General features: G+C 44.7%; 1 protein-coding gene across 1 annotated transcript in view; it reads right to left on the bottom strand.

Moving 5' to 3' along the window:
• Nucleotides 1-19,587, bottom strand: part of gipc2 (GIPC PDZ domain containing family, member 2) — a 38,203-nt gene extending 18,616 nt beyond the window's left edge. The window contains exon 1 of the mRNA XM_071360671.1: nucleotides 18,981-19,587. Within this exon, the coding sequence (XP_071216772.1) occupies nucleotides 18,981-19,253 (273 nt within the window). The 5' untranslated portion in view covers nucleotides 19,254-19,587. The remainder of the gene's footprint in view (nucleotides 1-18,980) is intronic.
• Nucleotides 19,588-19,898: the final 311 nt, after the last annotated feature.

Raw genomic sequence — 19,898 nt, 5'->3', positions numbered from 1 at the left:
CCTCCACTCTTCTGGGAAGGCTTTCCACTAGATGTTGGAACATTGCTGCTATAACAGCCTCCACTCTTCTGGGAAGGCTTTCCACTAGATGATGGAACATTGCTGCTATAACAGCCTCCACTCTTCTGGGAAGGCTTTCCACTAGATGTTGGAACATTGTTGCAGGGACTTGCCTCAATTCAGACACAAGAGCATTAGTGAGGTCGGGCACTGATGTTGGGTGATTAGGCCTGGCTCACAGTCGGCATTACAATTCATCCCAAAGGTGTTCGACGGGGTTGAGGACCGAACCATGACAGACGATTTTTATTCGCTACGTGCTTCAGCGCTGTCCCGTTCTGTAAGCTTGTGTGGCCTACCACTTCACGGCTGAGCTGTTGTTGCTCCTAGATGTTTCCACTTCACAATAACATCACTTATAGTTGACCGGGGGGCAGCTCCAGCAGTTGACCGGGGCAGCTCTAACAGTTGACCGGGGGCAGCTCCAGCAGTTGACCGGGGCAGCTCTAACAGTTGACCGGGGGGCAGCTCTAGCAGTTGACCGGGGGCAGCTCTAGCAGTTGACCGGGGGCAGCTCTAACAGTTGACCGGGGGGCAGCTCTAGCAGTTGACCGGGGCAGCTCTAGCAGTTGACCGGGGGCAGCTCTAGCAGTTGACCGGGGGCAGCTCTAGCAGTTGACCGGGGGCAGCTCTAACAGTTGACCGGGGGGCAGCTCTAGCAGTTGACCGGGGCAGCTCTAGCAGTTGACCGGGGGCAGCTCTAGCAGTTGACCGGGGGCAGCTCTAGCAGTTGACCGGGGGCAGCTCTAGCAGTTGACCGGGGGCAGCTCTAACAGTTGACCGGGGGGCAGCTCTAGCAGTTGACCGGGGCAGCTCTAGCAGTTGACCGGGGCAGCTCTAGCAGTTGACCGGGGCAGCTCTAGCAGTTGACCGGGGGCAGCTCTAGCAGTTGACCGGGGGCAGCTCTAGCAGTTGACCGGGGGCAGTTCTAGCAGTTGACCGGGGGCAGCTCTAGCAGTTGACCGGGGGCAGCTCTAGCAGTTAGAGGCATTATGAAGCTCTGTAGTGAGTGTTGCAACCGAGGACAGATTATTTTTAATTCAGCAGTCCTGTTCTGTGAGCTTGTGTGGTCTACCACTTCGCTGCTGAGCCGTTGTTGCTCCTAGACATTTCCACTTCACAATAACAGCCCTTACAGTTGACCCGGGGCAGCTCTAGCAGTTGACCCGGGGCAGCTCTAGCAGGGCAGAACTGACTTGTTGTTAAGGTGGTATTCTATGACGGTGCCACGTTGAAAGTCACTGAGCTCTTCAGTAAGGCCATTCTACTGCCAATGTTTGTCTATGGAGATTGCATGGCGTGTGCTCGATTTTATACACCTGTCGGCAATGGGTGAGGCTGAAATAGCTGAATCCACTAATTCGAAGCGGTGTCCATATACTTTGTATATATAATGTAACTAACTGAATAACGTATATAACTAACTGACTACCGGTATAACTTGTTTAAGGAATTTTGTTGCTTCATCTAATGAGAAAACCATGGAATTTTTCTATTGTCTGACCTAGAGATGTGCAATGACATGCTGACGTGACAGATGCTGTGTTAATATGCCCAGCCAATAATCTGATCATTCATTTACTGACTGCGTGACTGTCTGACTGCATGACTGACTGTCTGTCTGTCTGACTGACTGTCTGTCTGTCTGCGTGACTGACTGTCTGTCTGACTGACTGCGTGACTGACTGTCTGACTGACTGACTGTCTGTCTGTCTGTCTGTCTGACTGTATTTCTGTCTGACTGTCTGACTGCGTGACTGACTGTCTGTCTGACTAGCTGTCTGCCTGACTGTCTTTCTGTCTGACTGTCTGTCTGTCTGTCTGACTAGCTGTCTGACTGTCTGACTAGCTGTATGTCTGTCTGTCTGACTGTCTTTCTGACTGCCTGACTGACTGTCTTTCTGTCTGACTGTCTGACTAGCTGTCTGTCTGACTGTCTGACTGTCTGTCTGTCTGACTAGCTGTATGTCTGTCTGTCTGACTGTCTTTCTGACTGTGTGACTGACTGTCTTTCTGTCTGATTGTCTGTCTGTCTGACTGTCTGTCTGACTAGCAGTATGTCTGTCTGTCTGACCTGCTGTCTGTCTGGCTGACTGTCTGTCTGACTACAATGAACAACAATAGAAATGCACCATTAAAGCCCTTCTCAGATTTTACAGTTAAAAATGTTCATATATGGAAATTAATTAGTCTCTAATCTATGTATGTCACATGACTGGGAATACAGATCTGCATCTGTTGGTCACAGATACCATAACAACAAGGTAGTGGTGTGGATCAGAAAACCAGTCAGTATCTGACCACCATTTACCTCATGAAAACCAGTCAGTATCTGACCACCATTTGCCTCATGAAAACCAGTCAGTATCTGACCACCATTTACCTCATGAAAACCAGTCAGTAGCTGACCACCATTTACCTCATGAAAACCAGTCAGTATCTGACCACCATCTGCCTCATGAAAACCAGTCAGTATCTGACCACCATTTACCTCATGAAAACCAGTCAGTATCTGACCACCATTTACCTCATGAAAACCAGTCAGTATCTGACCACCATTTACCTCATGAAAACCAGTCAGTATCTGACCACCATTTACCTCATGAAAACCAGTCAGTATCTGGTGTGACCACCATTTACCTCATGAAAACCAGTCAGTATCTGGTGTGACCACCATTTGCCTCATGAAAACCAGTCAGTATCTGACCACCATTTGCCTCATGAAAACCAGTCAGTATCTGTGACCACCATTTGCCTCATGAAAACCAGTCAGTATCTGACCACCATTTACCTCATGCAGCACGACACATCTCCTTCACATAGAGTTGATCAGGCTGTTGATTGTGGAATGTTGTCCCACTCCTCTTCAATGGCTGTGTGAAGTCGCTGGATATTGGCGGGAACTGGAACACGCTGTTGTACACGTCTATCCAGAGCATCCCAAGCATGCTCAATGGGTGACAGTATGCAGGCCATGGAAGAACTGGGACATTTTCAGCTTCCAGGAATTGTGTACCGATTTGAGACACGGGGCTGTGTATTATTATGCTGAAACATGAGGTGATGGCAGCGGATGAATGGCACGACAATGGGCCTCAGGATCTCGACTCTGTGCATTAAAATTGCCATCGATAAAATGCAATTGTGTTCGTCCACACAATGCCATACACGCTGTCTGACATCTGTCCGGTACAGTTGAAACCGGGATTAATCCGTGAAGAGCACATTTCTCCAGCGAGGCCAGTGAGCATTGAGGGTGAGCATTTGCCCACTGAAGTCGGTTACGACGCTGAACGGCAGTCCGGTCAAGATCCTGGTGAGGACGACGAACACACAGATTAGCTTCCCTGAGACGGACTCTGACAGTTTGTGTAGAAATTCTGTCCGGGTGGTTGGTCTCAGACGATCCCACAGGTGAAGAAGCAGGATGTGGAGGTCCTGGGCTGGCGTGGTTACACGTGGTCTGAGGTTGTGAGGCTGATTGGAAGTACTGCCAAATTCTCTAAAACGATGTTGGAGGCGGTTTATGGTAGAGAAATTAACATTCAATTCTCTGGCAACAGCTCTGGTGGACATTCCTGCAATCAGCATGCCATTTGCACACTCCCTCAACTTGAGACATCAGTGGCATTGTGTTGTGTGACAAAACTGCACATTTTAGAGTGGCCTTTTATTATCCCCAGCACAAGGTGCACCTGTGTAATGATCATGCTGTTTAATCATCTTCTTGATAATCCATCCTCCTGACAGGTGTGGCCTATCTTGGCAGAGAAATGCTCACTAACAGGGATGTAAACAAATTTGTGCACAACATTTTAAAGGAAATAAGCTTTTTGTGCATCAGGAACATATCTGGGATCTTTTATTTCAGCTCATGAAACACGGAACGAACACTTGTCATGTTTAGTTTCTATTTTGGTTCAGTAGAACTTTCTGAATGACCATAGGTCATAGGTCATAGGTCACTGTAGGTCTGGTTGTTAACAGGAAGAGCTGTTAGGGTCATGTACTGTAGGTCTGGTTGTTAACAGGAAGAGCTGTTAGGGTCATGTACTGTAGGTCTGGTTGTTGACAGGAAGAGCTGTTAGGGTCATGTACTGTAGGTCTGGTTGTTAACAGGAAGAGGTGTTAGGGTCATGTACTGTAGGTCTGGTTGTTAACAGGAAGAGCTGTTAGGGTCATGTACTGTAGGTCTGGTTGTTGACAGGAAGAGGTGTTAGGGTCATGTACTGTAGGTCTGGTGGTTAACAGGAAGAGCTGTTAGGGTCATGTACTGTAGGTCTGGTGGTTAACAGGAAGAGCTGTTAGGGTCATGTACTGTAGGTCTGGTGGTTAACAGGAAGAGGTGTTAGGGTCATGTACTGTAGGTCTGGTTGTTAACAGGAAGAGCTGTTAGGGTCATGTACTGTAGGTCTGGTTGTTAACAGGAAGAGCTGTTAGGGTCATGTACTGTAGGTCTGGTTGTTGACAGGAAGAGCTGTTAGGGTCATGTACTGTAGATCTGGTTGTTAACAGGAAGAGGTGTTAGGGTCATGTACTGTAGGTCTGGTTGTTAACAGGAAGAGCTGTTAGGGTCATGTACTGTAGGTCTGGTTGTTAACAGGAAGAGCTGTTAGGGTCATGTACTGTAGGTCTGGTTGTTAACAGGAAGAGCTGTTAGGGTCATGTACTGTAGGTCTGGTTGTTAACAGGAAGAGCTGTTAGGGTCATGTACTGTAGGTCTGGTTGTTAACAGGAAGAGCTGTTAGGGTCATGTACTGTAGGTCTGGTTGTTGACAGGAAGAGCTGTTAGGGTCATGTACTGTAGATCTGGTTGTTAACAGGAAGAGGTGTTAGGGTCATGTACTGTAGGTCTGGTTGTTAACAGGAAGAGCTGTTAGGGTCATGTACTGTAGGTCTGGTTGTTAACAGGAAGAGCTGTTAGGGTCATGTACTGTAGGTCTGGTTGTTAACAGGAAGAGGTGTTAGGGTCATGTACTGTAGGTCTGGTTGTTAACAGGAAGAGGTGTTAGGGTCATGTACTGTAGGTCTGGTTGTTAACAGGAAGAGGTGTTAGGGTCATGTACTGTAGGTCTGGTGGTTAACAGGAAGAGGTGTTAGGGTCATGTACTGTAGGTCTGGTTGTTAACAGGAAGAGCTGTTAGGGTCATGTACTGTAGGTCTGGTTGTTAACAGGAAGAGCTGTTAGGGTCATGTACTGTAGGTCTGGTTGTTAACAGGAAGTTCTGTTAGGGTCATGTACTGTAGGTCTGGTTGTTAACAGGAAGAGGTGTTAGGGTCATGTACTGTAGGTCTGGTGGTTAACAGGAAGTTCTGTTAGGGTCATGTACTGTAGGTCTGGTTGTTAACAGGAAGAGCTGTTAGGGTCATGTACTGTAGGGTTGTTGACAGGGAATACAGCCCATCAGCATTAAGTCTGGTTGATCATTGACATGGATGGAGTGACTGAGGGTGCTGTTACTGTAGGGTTGTTGAGGGTGCTCCGTGCTTCAGAATGAGTAATGCCTACATGATGATCATTATGATAATGACACAAATAAAACGCTTCAGGGAAAGGAACATTTATTTGGATCTGGAGTTTTTCCTTCCGCCTGCAGAAACGAAACATCACTGGATGAAGACCTTTATGAAGGGGACAGGAGTTTTTCCTTCTGACTACCTGGGTCCAGAGTTTTTCTCAGTCTGGTGTGTCACAAAGAGGTTGTATTCGGGTGACAATCAAGAGAGTCACCTCAACCTATTCCTTCCTGTCTGTGACATCACACCCCAACCTCTGAGCAGCCAATGGGAACTCTACGTCTCAACCTTGTTTACGTCTCACCAACTGTGTTCAAACCTTCTATCCCCTCGGCTGGTAAACAACTACTTAATCAACTGAACCCCTTTCAACGTAATCACGGATAAGCTCACAACTGAGCTCTGTCTGTCTGTCTGTCTGTCTGTCTGTCTGTCTGTCTGTCTGTCTGTCTGTCTGTCTGTCTGTCTGTCTGTCTGTCTGTCTGTCTGAGCTCTGTCTGTCTGTCTGTCTGTCCTCTGTCTGTCCGTCTGTCTGTCTGTCTGTCTGTCTGTCTGTCTGTCTGTCTGTCTGTCTGTCTGTCTGAGCTCTGTCTGTCTTTCTGTCTGAGCTCTGTCTGAGCTCTGTCTGTCTGTCTGTCTGTCTGTCTGTCTGTCTGTCTGTCTGTCTGTCTGTCTGTCTGTCTGTCTGTCTGTCTGTCTGAGCTGTCTGTCTGTCTGAGCTCTGTCTGTCTGTCTGTCTGTCTGTCTGTCTGTCTGATCCTAACTAAACACATGCTATGTTGCTGTTCAGACCTGTTGCATACAGATGTAGGATCTTAATTTGAGCCAGTTTGCTGTAGCAGGAAAATAATCCTGCAGCAACAGGACATGTGAATTATTATGTGGAGTATAATTAACGGAAATGACTAACTTTAGAAACCTTTTTAAACCTTGAATACACTACAAGTTTGCATTTCCTGCTCTACAGGAAACTTCTCAGCAATAAAAGAGTGATTAAATGAAGATCCTCCATCTGTATTACAGACGTACACACACTGATCCTCCATCTGTATTACAGACGTACACACTGATCCTCCATCTGTATTACAGATGAACACACACTGATCCTCCATCTGTATTACAGACGAACACACACTGATCCTCCATCTGTATTACAGACGTACACACTGATCCTCCATCTGTATTAAAGACGTACACACTGATCCTCCATCTGTATTACAGACGTACACACACACTGATCCTCCATCTGTATTACAGACGTACACACACTGATCCTCCATCTGTATTACAGACGTACACACTGATCATCCATCTGTATTACAGACGTACACACACTGATCCTCCATCTGTATTACAGACGAACACACTGATCCTCCATCTGTATTACAGACGTACACACTGATCCTCCATCTGTATTACAGACGTACACACTGATCCTCCATCTGTATTACAGATGAACACACACTGATCCTCCATCTGTATTACAGACGTACACACACTGATCCTCCATCTGTATTACAGACGTACACACTGATCCTCCAAATAAAATGACCGTTGGTCTCCTCTAGCTCAGTCGACTTAGACAACATGAGACTACCATTGTCTCAGGTCTCTCTCTCAGTATTAACACCAGGTCTCTCTCTCTCAGTATTAACACCAGGTCTCTCTCTCAGAATTAACACCAGGTCTCTCTCAGTATTAACACCAGGTCTCTCTCTCAGTATTAACACCAGGTCTCTCTCAGTACTAACACCAGGTCTCTCTCTCAGTATTAACACCAGGTCTCTCTCAGTATTAACACCAGGTCTCTCTCAGTATTAACACCAGGTCTCTCTCTCAGTATTAACACCAGGTCTCTATCTCAGTATTAACACCAGGTCTCTCTCTCTCAGTATTAACACCAGGTCTCTCTCTCAGTATTAACACCAGGTCTCTCTCTCAGTATTAACACCAGGTCTCTATCTCAGTATTAACACCAGGTCTCTCTCTCTCAGTATTAACACCAGGTCTCTCTCTCAGTATTAACACCAGGTCTCTCTCTCTCAGTATTAACACCAGGTCTCTCTCTCAGTATTAACACCAGGTCTCTCTCTCAGTATTAACACCAGGTCTCTCTCTCAGTATAAACACCAGGTCTCTCTCTCAGTATAAACACCAGGTCTCTCTCTCTCAGTATTAACACCAGGTCTCTCTCTCAGTATTAACACCAGGTCTCTCTCAGTACTAACACCAGGTCTCTCTCTCAGTATTAACACCAGGTCTCTCTCTCAGTATTAACACCAGGTCTCTCTCTCAGTATTAACACCAGGTCTCTCTCTCAGTATTAACACCAGGTCTCTCTCTCAGTATTAACACAATGTCTCTCTCTCAGTATTAACACCAGGTCTCTCTCTCTCAGTATTAACACCAGGTCTCTCTCTCAGTATTAACACCAGGTCTCTCTCAGTATTAACACCAGGTCTCTCTCTCAGTATTAACACCAGGTCTCTCTCTCAGTATTAACACCAGGTCTCTCTCAGTATTAACACCAGGTCTCTCTCAGTATTAACACCAGGTCTCTCTCAGTATTAACACCAGGTCTCTCTCTCAGTATTAACACCAGGTCTCTCTCTCTCAGTATTAACACCAGGTCTCTCTCAGTATTAACACCAGGTCTCTCTCTCAGTATAAACACCAGGTCTCTCTCTCAGTATTAACACCAGGTCTCTCTCAGTATTAACACCAGGTCTCTCTCTCAGTATAAACACCAGGTCTCTCTCTCAGTATTAACACCAGGTCTCTCTCTCAGTATTAACACCAGGTCTCTCTCTCAGTATTAACACCAGGTCTCTCTCTCAGTATTAACACAAGGTCTCTCTCTCAGTATTAACACCAGGTCTCTCTCTCTCAGTATTAACACCAGGTCTCTCTCAGTATTAACACCAGGTCTCTCTCTCAGTATTAACACCAGGTCTCTCTCAGTATTAACACCAGGTCTCTCTCAGTATTAACACCAGGTCTCTCTCAGTATTAACACCAGGTCTCTCTCTCAGTATTAACACCAGGTCTCTCTCTCAGTATAAACACCAGGTCTCTCTCTCAGTATTAACACCAGGTCTCTCTCAGTATTAACACCAGGTCTCTCTCAGTATTAACACCAGGTCTCTCTCAGTATTAACACCAGGTCTCTCTCAGTACTAACACCAGGTCTCTCTCTCTCAGTATTAACACCAGGTCTCTCTCTCAGTATTAACACCAGGTCTCTCTCAGTATTAACACCAGGTCTCTCTCTCAGTACAAACACCAGGTCTCTCTCAGTATTAACACCAGGTCTCTCTCAGTATTAACACCAGGTCTCTCTCTCAGTATTAACACCAGGTCTCTCTCTCAGTATTAACACCAGGTCTCTCTCTCAGTATTAACACCAGGTCTCTCTCAGTATTAACACCAGGTCTCTCTCTCAGTATAAACACCAGGTCTCTCTCTCAGTATTAACACCAGGTCTCTCTCTCAGTATTAACACCAGGTCTCTCTCTCAGTATTAACACCAGGTCTCTCTCTCAGTATTAACACCAGGTCTCTCTCTCAGTATTAACACCAGGTCTCTCTCTCTCAGTATTAACACCAGGTCTCTCTCTCAGTATAAACACCAGGTCTCTCTCTCTCAGTGTAGAAGCACGCTGTAATCCATTGACCAATAAAGTAAAGACAACAAGTGTCATCTGTCCAAAGGAAGGAAGGCAGCTTGACTATTCAAACTTTAACCAAATGACTTGGTGAGCCCTACCCTGGCTAATAGTACAGATAGGTAATAACACTATATAGACAAAAGTATGTGGACACCCCTTCAAATTAGTGGATTCAGCTATTTCAGCCTCACCCGTTGCTGACAGGTGTATAAAATGGAGCACAGTCATGCAATCTCCATAGGAAAACATTGGCAGTATAGTGATCTTACTGAAGAGCTCAGTGACTGTGTGGCATCGTCACAGGATGCCACGTTTCCAACAAGTCAGTTTGTCAAATGTCTCCCCTGCTAGAGCTGCCCCCCGGTCAACTGTAAGAGCTGCCCGGTCAACTGTAAGAGCTGCCCCGGTCAACTGTAAGAGCTGCCCCCCGGTCAACTGTAAGAGCTGCCCCCCGGTCAACTGTAAGAGCTGCCCCCCGGTCAACTGTTAGAGCTGCCCCCGGTCAACTGCTAGAGCTGCCCCCCGGTCAACTGCTAGAGCTGCCCCCCGGTCAACTGTTAGAGCTGCCCCGGTCAACTGTTAGAGCTGCCCCCCGGTCAACTGCTAGAGCTGCCCCCCGGTCAACTGCTGCCCCCCGGTCAACTGCTAGAGCTGCCCCCCGGTCAACTGCTAGAGCTGCCCCCCGGTCAACTGTTAGAGCTGCCCCCCGGTCAACTGTTAGAGCTGCCCCCCGGTCAACTGTAAGAGCTGCCCCGGTCAACTGCTAGAGCTGCCCCCCGGTCAACTGTAAGAGCTGCCCCGGTCAACTGCTAGAGCTGCCCCCCGGTCAACTGTAAGAGCTGCCCCCCGGTCAACTGCTAGAGCTGCCCCGGTCAACTGCTAGAGCTGCCCCCCGGTCAACTGTAAGAGCTGCCCCGGTCAACTGTAAGAGCTGCCCCGGTCAACTGCTAGAGCTGCCCCCCGGTCAACTGTAAGAGCTGCCCCGGTCAACTGCTAGAGCTGCCCCCCGGTCAACTGTAAGAGCTGCCCCGGTCAACTGTAAGAGCTGCCCCGGTCAACTGCTAGAGCTGCCCCCCGGTCAACTGTAAGAGCTGCCCCGGTCAACTGCTAGAGCTGCCCCCCGGTCAACTGTAAGAGCTGCCCCGGTCAACTGCTAGAGCTGCCCCCCGGTCAACTGTAAGAGCTGCCCCAGTCAACTGCTAGAGCTGCCCCCCGGTCAACTGTAAGAGCTGCCCCCCGGTCAACTGCTAGAGCTGCCCCGGTCAACTGCTAGAGCTGCCCCGGTCAACTGTAAGTGATGTTATTGTGAAGTGGAAACGGCTAGGAGCAACAACGGCTCAGCCGTGAAGTGGTAGGCCACACAAGTAAAAAATCTTCTGTCCTCAGTTGCAACACTCACTACCGAGTTCCAAACTGCCTCTGGAAGCAACGTCAGCACAATAACTGTTCGTCGGGAGCTTCATGAAATGGGTTTTCATGGCTGAGCAGCTGCAGACAAGCCTAAGACTCACCGTGCGCAACGCCAAGCGTTGGCTGGAGTGGTGTGAAGCAATTGGACTTTGGAGCAGTGGAAACGGGTTCTCTGGAGTGATGAATCACGCTTCACCATCTGACAGTCCGATGGACTAATCTGGGTTTGGCAGATGTCAGGAGAACGCTACCTGCCCCAATGCATAGTGCCAACTGTAAAGTTTGGTGGAGGAGAAATAATGGTCTGGGGCTGTTTTTCATGGTTCAGGCCCCTTAGTTCCAGTGAAGGGAAATCTTAACGCTACAGCATACAATGACATTCTAGATGATTCTGTGCTTCCAACTTTGTGGCAACAGTTTGGGGAATGCCTTTTCCTGTTTCAGCATGACAATGACCCCGTGCACAAAGCGAGGTCCATACGAAGATGGTTTGTTGAGATCGGCATGGAAGAACTTGACTGGCCTGCACAGAGCTGTGACCTTAACCCCATCGAACAACTTTGGGATGAATTGGAACGCCGACTGCGAGCCAGGCCTAATCGCACAACATCAGTGCCCGACCACACAAATGCTTATGTGGTTGAATGGAAGCAAGTTATAACAGCAATGTTCCAACATCTAGTGGAAAACCTTCCCAGAAGAGTGGAGGCTGTTATAGCAGCAAAGGAGGGACCAACTCCATATTAATGCCCATGATTTTGGAATGAGATGTTCGACGAACAGATGTCCACATACTTTTGGTCATGTAGTGGATACAGAGACCACAGCCCTACCCACCTGTAGGTACAACCCTAAAACATCAGATACACCTGTGACTGGTGTTATCCTATCCAGTAAAACATCAGATACACCTGTGACTGGTGTTATCCTATCCAGCATAACATCAGATACACCTGTGACTGGTGTTATCCTAACCAGTTAAACATCAGATACACCTGTGACTGGTGTTATCCTAACCAGTAAAACATCAGATACACCTGTGACTGGTGTTATCCCAACCAGTAAACCATCAGATACACCTGTGACTGGTGTTATCCTAACCAGTAAAACATCAGATACACCTGTGACTGGTGTTATCCTATCCAGTAACACATCAGATACACCTGTGACTGGTGTTATCCTAACCAGTAAAACATCAGATACACCTGTGACTGGTGTTATCCTATCCAGTGAAACATCAGATACACCTGTGACTGGTGTTATCCTATCCAGTAAAACATCAGATACACCTGTGACTGGTGTTATCCTAACCAGTAACACATCAGATACACCTGTGACTGGTGTTATCCTAACCAGTAAACCATCAGATACACCTGTGACTGGTGTTATTCTAACCAGTAAAACATCAGATACACCTGTGACTGGTGTTATCCTATCCAGTAAAACATCAGATACACCTGTGACTGGTGTTATCCTAACCAGTAAACCATCAGATACACCTGTGACTGGTGTTATCCTATCCAGTAACACATCAGATACACCTGTGACTGGTGTTATCCTAACCAGTATAACATCAGATACACCTGTGACTGGTGTTATCCTAACCAGTAAAACATCAGATACACCTGTGACTGGTGTTATCCTAACCAGTAAAACATCAGATACACCTGTGACTGGTGTTATCCTATCCAGTATAACATCAGATACACCTGTGACTGGTGTTATCCTATCCAGTAAACCATTAGATACACCTGTGACTGGTGTTATCCTATCCAGTAAAACATCAGATACACCTGTGACTGGTGTTATCCTATCCAGTATAACATCAGATACACCTGTGACTGGTGTTATCCTATCCAGTAAAACATCAGATACACCTGTGACTGGTGTTATCCTATCCAGTAACACATCAGATACACCTGTGACTGGTGTTATCCTATCCAGTAAAACATCAGATATACCTGTGACTGGTGTTATCCTATCCAGTAAAACATCAGATACACCTGTGACTGGTGTTATCCTATCCAGTAACACATCAGATACACCTGTGACTGGTGTTATCCTATCCAGCATAACATCAGATACACCTGTGACTGGTGTTATCCTAACCAGTTAAACATCAGATACACCTGTGACTGGTGTTATCCTAACCAGTAAAACATCAGATACACCTGTGACTGGTGTTATCCCAACCAGTAAACCATCAGATACACCTGTGACTGGTGTTATCCTAACCAGTAAAACATCAGATACACCTGTGACTGGTGTTATCCTATCCAGTAACACATCAGATACACCTGTGACTGGTGTTATCCTAACCAGTAAAACATCAGATACACCTGTGACTGGTGTTATCCTATCCAGTGAAACATCAGATACACCTGTGACTGGTGTTATCCTATCCAGTAAAACATCAGATACACCTGTGACTGGTGTTATCCTATCCAGTAACACATCAGATACACCTGTGACTGGTGTTATCCTAACCAGTAAACCATCAGATACACCTGTGACTGGTGTTATTCTAACCAGTAAAACATCAGATACACCTGTGACTGGTGTTATCCTATCCAGTAAAACATCAGATACACCTGTGACTGGTGTTATCCTAACCAGTAAACCATCAGATACACCTGTGACTGGTGTTATCCTATCCAGTAACACATCAGATACACCTGTGACTGGTGTTATCCTAACCAGTATAACATCAGATACACCTGTGACTGGTGTTATCCTAACCAGTAAAACATCAGATACACCTGTGACTGGTGTTATCCTATCCAGTATAACATCAGATACACCTGTGACTGGTGTTATCCTATCCAGTAAAACATCAGATACACCTGTGACTGGTGTTATCCTATCCAGTAACACATCAGATACACCTGTGACTGGTGTTATCCTATCCAGTATAACATCAGATACACCTGTGACTGGTGTTATCCTATCCAGTAAAACATCAGATACACCTGTGACTGGTGTTATCCTAACCAGTAACACATCAGATACACCTGTGGCTGGTGTTATCCTATCCAGTAAAACATCAGATACACCTGTGACTGGTGTTATCCTATCCAGTAAAACATCAGATACACCTGTGACTGGTGTTATCCTATCCAGTAAAACATCAGATACACCTGTGACTGGTGTTATCCTATCCAGTAACACATCAGATACACCTGTGACTGGTGTTATCCTATCCAGTAAACCATCAGATACACCTGTGACTGGTGTTATCCTATCCAGTAAAACATCAGATACACCTGTGACTGGTGTTATCCTATCCAGTAAACCATTAGATACACCTGTGACTGGTGTTATCCTATCCAGTATCACATCAGATACACCTGTGACTGGTGTTATCCTATCCAGTAACACATCAGATACACCTGTGACTGGTGTTATCCTATCCAGTAACACATCAGATACACCTGTGACTGGTGTTATCCTATCCAGTAAAACATCAGATACACCTGTGACTGGTGTTATCCTATCCAGTAAAACATCAGATACACCTGTGACTGGTGTTATCCTATCCAGTAACACATCAGATACACCTGTGACTGGTGTTATCCTATCCAGTAACACATCAGATACACCTGTGACTGGTGTTATCCTATCCAGTAAAACATCAGATACACCTGTGACTGGTGTTATCCTATCCAGTAAACCATCAGATACACCTGTGACTGGTGTTATCCTATCCAGTAAAACATCAGATACACCTGTGACTGGTGTTATCCTATCCAGTAAACCATTAGATACACCTGTGACTGGTGTTATCCTATCCAGTATCACATCAGATACACCTGTGACTGGTGTTATCCTATCCAATAACACATCAGATACACCTGTGACTGGTGTTATCCTATCCAGTAACACATCAGATACACCTGTGACTGGTGTTATCCTATCCAGTAAACCATCATCTGAAAACATTCATTTCATTTTAAAGGGTCTGTAATAAAGCTTTTATATGTTTTGAAATTAATGTTTTTTTGTTTGGTAACAATGTGAAGTGAGTGTCAACGTAACTCCGTTACCGTGTCATTGCCATTTGACAATGTAAAAATATGTTTCCCATAGAATCAAATAGCCAATAAAGGCCCTTTGTTGGAATACGACAGCTAGTAGTTAATGGTTTTGTACGTACATAAACCTTCAGATTCTCCACAAGCTTTGTTGTGTTACAACCTGAATTAATTAAAAAATAATTAAAATGGATTAAATTGAGATTTTATGCTACTGGCCCAACAAACAGTACCACATCATGTCAAAATGGAATTATGTTTTCAGACATTTTAACAAATTATTTAAAAATGAAAGCTGTAATGTCTTGAGTCAATCAGTATTCAACCCCTTTGTTATGACAAGCCTCAATAAGTTCAGGAGTAAATATGTGCTTAACCAGTCACATAATAAGTTACATGGACTAATATTGTTTAACATGATTTGTTAATGATTACCTCATCTCTGTATCCCCACACATACAATTATCTGTAAGGTCCTTGTTGAGCAGAGAATTTCAAACACAGATTCAACCACAACGACCAGGGAGGTTTTCCAATGCCTCACAAAGAATGACACCTATTGGTAGATGGGTAAAAATAGAAAAAGTAGACACTGAATATCCCTTTGAGCATGGTGAAGTTATTAATTACACTTTGGATGGCGTAGCAATACACCCAGTCACTACAAAGATATAGGTGTCCTTCCTAACTCAGTTGCCAGAGAGGAAGGAAACCACTCGGGGATTTCACTATGAGGCGACATTAAAACAACTACAGAGTTTAATGGCTGTGATAGGAGAAAACTGAGGATGGATCAACAACATTGTAGTTACTCCATAATACTAACCTAATTGACAGAGTGAAAAGAAGGAAGGCTGTACAGAATAAAAAATATTAAATAATATTATAAATGGAATGGAGCTCAGCACAGACAAAATCCTAGAGGAAAACCTGGTTCAGTCTGCTTTCCACCAGACACTGTGAGACAAATGCACCTTTCAGCAGGACAATAACCTTCAGCACAAAGCCAAATCTACACTGGAGTTGCTGACCAAGAAGACAGTGAAAGTACCTGAGTGGCCGATTTACAGTTTAGACTTAAATCTACTTGGAAATCTATGGCAAGATCTGAAAATAGTTATCTAGCAATGATCCACAACCAATTTGACAGAGTTTGAAGAATTTTGAAAAGAATAATGAGCAAATGTCACACAATCCAGGTGTGCAAAGCTCTTAGAGACTCACCCAGAAAGACTCAACAGCTCTTAGAGACTCACCCAGAAAGACTCGCAGCTCTTAGAGACTTACCCAGAAAGACTCACAGCTCTTAGAGACTTACCCAGAAAGACTCACAGCTCTTAGAGACTCACCCAGAAAGACTCAACAACTGTAATCACTGCCAAAGGTGATTCTAACATGTATCGACTTCGGGGTTTGCAGTCATTTGACTGCAGGAAAGGTCTACCAATAAGGCTCGAAGGGGTATGGTATATGGCCAATATACCACGGCTAAGGGCTGTGTCCAGGTACCTCAGGGGGTGTGGTATAAGGGCTGTTCTTACGCATGATGCAACACAGAGTGCCTGGATACTACCCCTTAGCCGCAATATAGTGGCCATATACCACAACCCCCCTTGGTGCCTTATTGCTATGATAAACTGGTTACCAACGTATTTAGAACAGTAAAAAGTACTTTTTTGTCTGATATACCACAGCTTTCAGCCAATCAGCATTCAGGGCTCGAACCACCTGGTTTATAATACACATTTTGCCATGAGGCTGAGAGAAAAATGTCCTGTTTTAAACCTCAGGAATTCTTTTAAAAAAATGGGACAATTTCAACTTTCTTTCCACAAATATTTGTCTTGATTTTGAAAGACCAAAGTGTCAGCTATCACACCATGTAGAGGAATAACTAATTTAGTACATTTTTTCCCTCATAAAATGCAACTATCTGAATGTAACTCAACTTCGTCCAACATCATAAAAGACATGTAAATTGTACAGTTATTGTCCAACAAGTGTTTAAAGGCCTTGATTGTTTAATTCTAATATTAGATTATTTAAATATGTAATACAAATCTCCAAACATCTTTTTGCTTTGTTTTGTAGCACGATGAAATTCGTTAGCATTAGCATTTTGGCACGTTAGCATTTTGGCACGTTTTAGATTTAGAATATAAAATATTTATAAAGTAAACATTAGTCCTAGCACAGAAAATACTTCCGTTGTTTGAGCAGAACAGTGATTACACATTTTTTCAGAATATTGACAAAACAATGAATGACTCCATCAGTGAAGGAGTTGATAACAGATACTCAAAACAGACATATTTTTTGCCTCTAAAAATAAAAATAAAATTACAAACATTTGTAAAATATAAAAAAATAATTCATTTGAAAATCCCCAATAAAAACACAACCATTCTATCAAAACAAACCTGACGGAGTTGACATTAAAAACAAACCTGACGGAGTTGACATTAAAAACAAACCTGACGGAGTAGACGTTAAAAACAAACCTGACGGAGTTGACATTAAAAACAAACCTGACGGAGTTGACATTAAAAACAAACCTGACGGAGTTGACATTAAAAACAAACCTGACGGAGTTGACATTAAAAACAAACCTGACGGAGTTGACATTAAAAACAAACCTGACAGAGTTGACATTAAAAACAAACCTGACGGAGTTGACATTGAAAACAAACCTAACGGAGTTGACATTAAAAACAAACCTAACGGAGTTGACATTAAAAACAAACCTGACGGAGTTGACATTAAAAACAAACCTGACGGAGTTGACCTTAAAAACAAACCTGACGGAGTTGACGTTAAAAAACAAACCTGACTGAGTTGTATACACAGTAGCAATTTACTTTCTCCTCACATGCTTTAATTAAGACTCTAAAACCTAATTAAATGTAACATATTTAATCCAAAATTCATTTTCTCCAGTATATTAATCTATCAGGCAAGTAGAGTTGACAGTTTATGGTTGTGACCATGGTGATTCCAATATTATTTGTTTAAATCCTTTTTCAAAGTAGAGAATCTTACAGACCATTAGTGGTTTTGTTGTACCACGTGTAATGAGGACATGAATAAGGGGTTCTTGAGGGTATAGCTGTCCCTGCTCATTCCTGATTCATTTAGGATTTTAGACAAATATAACAGAGTTGACCAAATCTCCGGACACATCTTGTAGGAATCACAGTTTTGAGAGAAATTTTATTTAAAGTCACAGCTCTTAGCCGTGGTATATTGTCCATATACCACACCCCCTGAGGTACCTGGACACAGCCCTTAGTCGTGGTATATTGGCCATATACCACACCCCCTCGAGCCTTATTGCATAGACCTTTCCTGCAGTCAAATGACCAAATCGCCCTCTTTTGACCTCATGGGTGGAATGATGAATTAAATATGCCATGAAGGGTGTGGGGTTCTGGCGCTGCTCGGACGCTGTGCAGCGGCCACTAAACTGGCTACCTCACTGGCCTGGCAATTGTTTTTATCTGTCTAGAACAGATCGACTGGTCGGGCTCCAAGGCAATCGACTGGTCGGGCTCCAAGGCAATCGACTGGTCGGTCTCCAAGGCAATCGACTGGTCGGTCTCCAAGGCATTCTAGTCGATCACCATTATTTTTGTTAAAAAAAACTAACGATAAATCCTCCTATTTTGTATTATTCGTTTCGCGCTGTTGAGGGTAGGTGCACCTGATTTAGCAGGCCGAGCGCCGGGAAGGCACAGTGTTCCCATTTTGAAACATTTCACGAGTCTGAAGGTAGACCTCCGCCTATTAGACAGGCCCAGAGAGCAAGTCAAGTGCACGTATCAAACCGCTGGCCGGTGTTCCGATAAGCTTTCGTTGTTATTATTATTATCGATGAATATTTCACTTTCTCTGGTCATAGGAGTAACAACATGAATTAGTGCATGAGTCATTAACAATGCAGTACGACTTGAGTTTCGCCACCAGCTGGAAGACTGAAGTTTGATCATATACCTACATTTTCTAAAAAGATAATTTCAAAATGGGTCTGAGAAGAAAGATTCAAGCTTAGTCAATATGCAGTGATAATGTATATGCAGTGATAATGTATTGGGCTTATAGCCTGCTGCACAAACCTCATTGTTACAGAACTGTTTTAATTGGTGAATGTTGCATAGGCTTCCTACGTTTTTTAAGTCATGTTATTTTTAAATCTGAGCGGTAGATCTCGGCTTGTATTTTGACTCGGAAAGGGACCGTGACACAGAAAAGGTACGTGACCACTGGTCTAGAATTACAGGAGCTGTAAAAAACCTACCTCTGGTTGACTTAAATTGAACGTCTCAGCTATTTTCCCGTAGAGTTCTTTGACGTTATTAAATCCATCGATCCTTCCCGTGGGGCTGCCGTGGGCTAGCTGAGTGTGGAACACTAGTTTGGGCCGCAGGTTAGCAGGTGGTGGTGGGAGCCCCGCTCCGTTTACCGTCGACTTCACGGAGCGCCCACCGGTGTGTCCACCGACCTCCTCATTCTCCACCAGGTTCGAGCTCTCCCTCGACTTGTTCTTCTTTCGTCTCAGTCCTAAAGGCATCGTGTGGTGTCGTCAATAAATCTGTTTTTGGTCGGTTGATAAATCCGGTGGTCTGTCTGTCCGGCTAGAACATTTGAATGGCTACCTCTTCCACAATTCCTCCTTCCTTCCGCCTTTACCTCGATTAAACTCGACTGACTATCCTTTATTTCCAGGTTCGACTTTGTTCTTCGACAGTGAGTAACTTGTCAACCCAACACCTGACCTGATCATTAAACAGTAGGTAATATTCAACAGGTAGGTGACGACCGTGTGGCGCGATGTCTTCCTTGTTCCACTGTCTCTCCGACTGTATAAAACACACAGGCTGCTCCGCGGTGAACAATAGCGACTCTGTTTCAATATGCTGTGCGGGGAAAGGAGGCTGGGTGGGGGCAGGAGTCCTGCGGGGAAAGGAGGCTGGGTGGGGGCAGGAGTCCTGCGGGGAAAGGAGGCTGGGTGGGGGCAGGAGTCCTGGCGGTGGGGCCATGTAGATATGCGCCATAGACCTGTCTTCTTCACTCTCAACAACACACATCCAAAGGACATACAAAGTACACATTTTGTTACTAAGTCCTTACAACTGTTACCACTGCTGCGTACAGTTCACTTGTTGAATTTATTGATGTTATTTTCCCTCACCCTATAATTATCTATTGTTTTATT

The sequence above is a fragment of the Salvelinus alpinus genome, chromosome 23, assembly GCF_045679555.1.
Source record: "Salvelinus alpinus chromosome 23, SLU_Salpinus.1, whole genome shotgun sequence".
NCBI classification, from domain to species: Eukaryota; Metazoa; Chordata; class Actinopteri; order Salmoniformes; family Salmonidae; genus Salvelinus; species Salvelinus alpinus.
This window is presented reverse-complemented; position numbering and strand designations above follow the sequence as displayed.